The sequence below is a fragment of the Austrofundulus limnaeus genome, unplaced genomic scaffold (genome assembly GCF_001266775.1).
Source record: "Austrofundulus limnaeus strain Quisiro unplaced genomic scaffold, Austrofundulus_limnaeus-1.0 Scaffold32, whole genome shotgun sequence".
Classification (NCBI taxonomy): domain Eukaryota; kingdom Metazoa; phylum Chordata; class Actinopteri; order Cyprinodontiformes; family Rivulidae; genus Austrofundulus; species Austrofundulus limnaeus.
In genome coordinates, this window is record NW_013952434.1 from 1,049,213 (window position 1) to 1,055,307 (window position 6,095).

Sequence of the window (6,095 nt, forward strand, 5' to 3'; positions counted from 1 at the left end):
TGTGTGTGTGTGTGTGTGTGTGTGTGTGTGTGTGTGTGTGTGTGTGTGTGTGTGTGTGTGTGTGTGTGTGTGTGTGTGTAGCTTCATGTTAGAAATTACTAAACGAAACTGGTTTAAAGTCTCCATAAACTGTCCCTATTCTCCTATACAGCTGTAAACTCATTAACACATAAACTATTCAGCCTTACTTGTGCTTCTTCTGTATTTTGTTGTATTTTTAATTGTTTTTTTTTCTAAAACATTTCAGCATGTTTGTATCTGATTGGTTTGGTTTGTTTAGACTAAAAAAACATACATAGTAGGAACATCATAACTTCTTACATCCACCTCTTTGGTACAAATTATAAAGCCYAAATGTTTTTGTCACTATTGCTCACTATTTTGGGACTATTAGTTTTCTTTCTAATCACCCTGAATACAAAGAGTGAACACCTGGATTTCCACAGACTTTAGATCGATTTCAGCTCAAAACATCCTCTTTAAAACAAGAAGTCTTTATTCAAAATATTTATTCAAGAGATGAGAAATTGGCCTTTGGCTTTTTGCCATTTTTWCACTTTTTAAATTGTTCAACTTACTTCTATAGTCTTGCTGAAATGTTTTTAGTTCTTTTAAAATCCTTAAAAAACCTTTTCTTATCAAAATCTGATTCAGCTTAAATAGTCCAATTTGTTTTCTTGTGTTACTTTTAGCTAGCCTTTGCTATTTTTGATTTGCATTTTTCTACACTTAGCTTTTAGCTGCATGTTRCTGTTTATAGCGTTTAGTGTCCGTTTGCTTCTTTTAGCTAGCATTTTTTCTGTTTTTAGCTTCTATGTTATTATTTTTAACTATCATTTYGCTACTTTCCTCCACTTAGCTTTTAGCTTGACTTGTGCTGATTTCAGCTTATTTTATTTAGCCTTGACTTTTAGCATGATTTCTGTTTCTCTTTTAGCTTTATAGCCTTTTGCTGTTTGATACCATTTTTGTTACTTTTAGCTACCGTGTTGCTACTTTTAGGTAGCCTGCACAAACTTTACATTATTTTTTAGCTTTTATACAGCTTTTGGCAGCTATTTTTTGGCTCTTATTTCCTTGARCTGCTGCTTCTTTTAGCTTCAGCTCAGTTTTAGCTTATTCAAGTAGCTAGTTCTGCAGTTTCCAGCTGGTTTCTGTTTGTCTCTTCAGTTTGCTGKCAGGGAGTGAGAGATTAGTGTGGTTACCAAGGTGATCATTATCAGTTTTAACATTTATTTTAAACTCTTCTTTAACAGATCAAACATCCAAATGTAGGCAGTGATACTTTTGACTCCTCCAGTAATTCTCTGATAAGTTTCCTGTAGTTTATCAGCCTGTAGGCGCACGTGGGGACAGTATTGGCCCCCCAGGGACCCCCTCACGAGGGATGCTATGAATGCAGTCTGAACTCGTCCACTGGTGAGCCATAAAAAAACACACACACACCGCTACAATCATCCAAGTGTATTCTCGGTGTCTTCACGTGTAAAAGTAGATCCGCGCGTCGATTATTTTTAGTTCCTGTTTGCTTTTCTCTCAATGATTCAGCGAGCTCGCGCCCTCCACTGCCTCCACCTCCTCCTGCTCCGAGGATAAATCTGGATTATGGGTGACGGAAGGTGTGGGCATGCTTTTTTTGGGGGGGAGGGGTGTGCGGGTAGAGGTGCTGCCGGTGGTGGAGGGGCTCGCGGTTCCCGATGACATCATTCCATCCGAGCACAGTCCGCGCACCGCATCGCAGTCACCCCTCCAACACACACACACCCATACCCCACCCACTTTTAACCAGAAATAAACGCACACACACCTTTAGTTCCAGCAGTTCAGACATCCGGATACAGGCTGGACATCCTATCCTCCCCCCTCACACACRCGCGCGCGCRCRCACACACACACACGCGTCCTACAGCGTAAATAAAGTGGTTAGAGCCGCAGTACGACTCGAGCCCCCCCACGCCCCGCAGACACCACACAACATCCAAGACCAGTAATCAGCCCCAATTAGAGATAACCCGCTAATTACCAGCATGCACGCGCGCACACCTCCCGAGCGGAGGGGGCACAACAAGCCCCGACACGAGACACAAAGGCTGCGGTGTGTGTGTGAGAATAAAACGTGGGGGGTKGGGGAGCAGCCAGCACCCCCACCCCCTTATTTGACGCTGATATGTAGGTCGCGTGCAGGATTTCCTACCGATCACCGCTGTCTCGTTAATGACGCGCGCGCACCGGCTCCTGAGCGCACGAGACCCCACGGGTTTAACAAAAGACGCGAGCGAGGCTTACCGTGGAGCCGCGGGCGAGCAGCGCCGCGAGCGCCAGCAGCACGGGCAGCTTCATGGTGGGGGTCCGCGTGCACAGCCTCCCGGTGCCGCCGCCGCCTTCAGGGGGTGGGGAGGGAGGGATGAACGGGCTCCCGGAGGTCTCTCTCGGTAGTGTGTCCCAACTTCAAAGCGCGCCGCCCATCCGCGCGACCATCCGTCCTCCCGGTCGAGGCTTCTTTTTTTTAATCCAGTGAGTAAAAATTAAAATAAAAAAGGCTGCAGGTTCGGGTCACCGGGCTYCTGTGTTACTCCCCGAGTCTTTCTGGTTCGGTAAATGTGAGGACTCTGAGCTGAGAGGGTCGCGAGCTCTCCGTGTGAGTGTCTCAGCTCGTGCAGCCTCTCTCCTCCCCCTCTTGGCTCAGTGCAGGATGTTCCGTATGGCGACGCTGCCCGGCCTGGGAGTTTGGCAGGAGGAGGGGGGGGCGAGCCTGTGCGTGTGTGCGCGTGCGTGTGGCCGTGTGTGTGTGTGTTAGGGAGTCTCCCCGGGTAAGGGCGATGATGCCCCCTGCAGCTGGTTTACAGACACACACCTCTCAGACCACATGTAAAATAATAGACAATGTAGTAATTAAACTCACCTGTATGGCAAGCCCGTCTATCATATAATAGTTAGACAGGGCTCTTCAAAGCAGAATTTTTTWAATATAATTTGTGTGCAAAAATCTTGTATCTTATATCCATTTTAAAATAAATGTGGAGAATTTAGGAGGAAAATGTATGGGTTGCCAAATATAATATAAAATGTAAAAAAAAAAAGGTCACTTGCACACTTTCATTATGTATCTAATTTTCTGAGTGTAAAATCCCCCAAAATTCTATTAAGATTTCATTGTTATTTARCTTTTACATTTGTTAATTTTTACTTAAATTTAAACATTAACGTTAAATGTATGTTTTGGCTAAATGTTAAAGTTAGCATTTAAGCATTTCAGAATGGAATTCATTTTTGCATCATCATCATCCTGCAACAAAAAGTAAAATGCTAATGCTGCTAACATTGCCAACATTATTGCTAACGCAGCTGAAGCTTCCCTAGAARATTTCAGATTTGCAGTTGCCTGAGCTGCACTTCAGACCGCATCACAGGTATCGTCCTTATTGTTTTCCAAGATCACATTTTGAATTAAAAAATTTAAATGGCTTCTTCAGCAGTGTTAGCAACATTAGCAGTGTTAGCAACATTAGCAGTGTTAACGTTTGTCACAGGATGATGACATCACAGCAAATGCCCATTCTGTAAGCTTTATCATTTAGCCACATTTAAATTTGAATTATTACATTTAGATTTAGGATTTATAATATTTATTATTAAAGTTATCATTTTGTAAAATTAGCTAAATGTCCTAACAGAGAGCTAAAAAAAAAACAATAGTGGGACTTTTTAAACTAAGATTTTACACTCATAAGAAAGCTAAATAATGAAAATGTGTTAGTGACATTTTTTTTAAGTTTTACTTTGGCGCCCCATAAGAATGGAGCATCACAAGATTAAATTGTTTGTGGTTTGCTTTAGGAAAAACACAAATCCTTTCTACATGCAGCCTGTTCCTCACACCTGGACAGGTAGAAGAGGTTAAATAAAGCTCTGAGTCTGTCCAGATCATCTGCAGTGGAGTCAAAARTAAAGATTTGTAAACAAGTGAAATAATTTGTTTGGAGGGAAACACTCATTATTCAGGGCTGCTGCTTGTCAGGGAAGGCCAAATTAAAAGTGTAAAGCCTCATTAATCACGTGTTTACAGAGAAAATAGATCCTGGTCCTGTGCAAAAGTTTTAAATCCTTGTTTATATGTTTTTCTTCCAYAGCAGCCAAACTTTCTCATGACTTTTTAAAACGTTATGAATCAGTAGCTCTCCAGACTTTATCAAAGTTTAGACTTTGGCTGCATTTTTTTTACCCATGTCCTTGAAAATGAAGAGTTGTTTAAATAATAAAAGGAAGAAAGCGAAGAGTCAGACCTTTACAAAAATACGATCTACAGCAGATTAATGTCTGAAAGACATAAAAAAAAGTAAAGAAATCCAGCAAAGACCTAAACTACCTGCAGCTGAATGTAGAACTTTTCAGTGAATTGCTCTTTGAGAATCATCTTATTGGTGTTAAAAGTTTGTCTGTCAAATGATGTTATCTTTGCAATTTCTGATAGATGTCACTATGAGTGCAGCAAACAGCTTTCTGAGGCACTATTAAAATGCTGATATTCAGCTTTTCGTCCAGTTTGTTTTGGAACAGCCATGGCCTACTGACATTTGTTCAGAATCTTTTTGAAGAAGTTCATTTAAGATTTGTTTACACATTTGAGGAAATTGAAAAKACAAATAAAAACAGTCTGTGCTGTACATCTATCCGCTACTAATTTAAAAAGCTGGAAATTTAAGCTTGATGATGGAAACAATAAATCTTATTAAACTTACTTCATCYGCAAATATTTGAATTTATTATGCACCTCATTTTCTTCCTATCCCCCCAAAAATTAACTTTGGAATCAAATCATTACAAAATTAGGGTTGGTTTAAGACTTTTGCACAGTACTCTGTCCATATTTGACATGTAACAAATCCAACAAGTATTGYGCTATTTGAGTTATATGAGAAAAACTGATTTATTTCTTGGGATAAAGGAGAAAAAAAAAGATCGTTTCCAGACGATTTAAAGCCTGGGACAAATTAAAATCCATGTTTTTCTCAGACTGTGTAAAAACCCCTGATTATTGATAAAAATCAGCTAAAATCAAAATAAAGTCTRGCTCCTTGGAAGCAAAACAAAAGAAACGTGGGATGATTTTAAAACAATTGCACAACACTGGAAAACAGACACAATAAAACACGCTCGACACGGTTAAATTTTCAAAGTTTTTTTGCTTTTTGTTCAGTTTGGTTTCAAAATAAAGATCACACAATTGTTTAGAGACAATCTACAACAGGAGTTACAAAAAATAGTTGCCCAGGCATAAGCATACACAGGTTCTGTTAACTATACACATATGGTTACAGGTGTGCTCGTAGTAAATATACACAAGGCTGCTCCAAATGTACACTGCGCTGTGGCAGGCTGCCTCTCTCACCCAAAAACACATGTATGATACAGCACTTACAGCACTAGAGAAAAATGAGAAAGAAAAAAAATCTCCTCTGTACAATAATCCATAGATTTACCCCTGAAAACAGTAGAGGGTAACTGAGCGGGGTTAAAAGAGTGAATTTATGTCTCCCACCCAGCCAGCAAACTTATATGCAAATCATCAGGTAAAGCATTCCTATAAAAAGATCTTAMAAAAAAAAAAAAAAAATCCCACCAGATTCTAACAGAACTGATCCAATCGGGGAGATTTTTTTTACATTTTTTTAAATTTTAAGTTAAGCAGTGATGAGATCAAGATAAAACCAAGCGTGGTGAGTCTTTGTACAGGTACTACGCTGAATAGAAAGGGCTTCTCAAAACAAAACAAAAAAATTTGATATTACAATTTACAATATACAACAACTCATATGTCACAACCAATGAGGTGAGAATATACACTGAAATGCACATTTTTTTTCCTAGAATAATTTTTTTTGTTCCGTTTTTTTTTTTTTTTTCTTCTCATACCAAAAAAGGGTGGTAAAGCACTTTTACATTACAAGGGTTTACAAATGTACAATTATACAGTCAGAAGTGGTCACTACTAGGATACATTAGATACAGATTCAACATCAAAAACCAGAAAAACTACAAAGTTTTATATATATATATTTATATATATATGCAAAGGTCTACACCAAGTATACACG

General features: G+C 39.4%; 2 protein-coding genes across 5 annotated transcripts in view; both read right to left on the reverse strand.

Moving 5' to 3' along the window:
* The window catches only part of sdc3 (syndecan 3), a gene marked incomplete at its 5' end in the record, with an annotated part of 48,781 nt that extends 46,201 nt beyond the window's left edge, over positions 1 to 2,580 (reverse strand). Inside the window, 1 exon segment of the mRNA XM_014005690.1 lies at positions 2,287 to 2,580. Coding sequence (XP_013861144.1) covers positions 2,287 to 2,340 — 54 coding nt within the window.
* Positions 2,581 to 5,163: 2,583 nt separating this feature from the next.
* Positions 5,164 to 6,095, reverse strand: part of pum1 (pumilio RNA-binding family member 1) — a gene marked incomplete in the record, with an annotated part of 29,956 nt that continues 29,024 nt past the window's right edge. For all 4 annotated transcript variants that reach the window (XM_014005693.1, XM_014005694.1, XM_014005691.1 and 1 more), the window contains 1 exon segment: positions 5,164 to 6,095.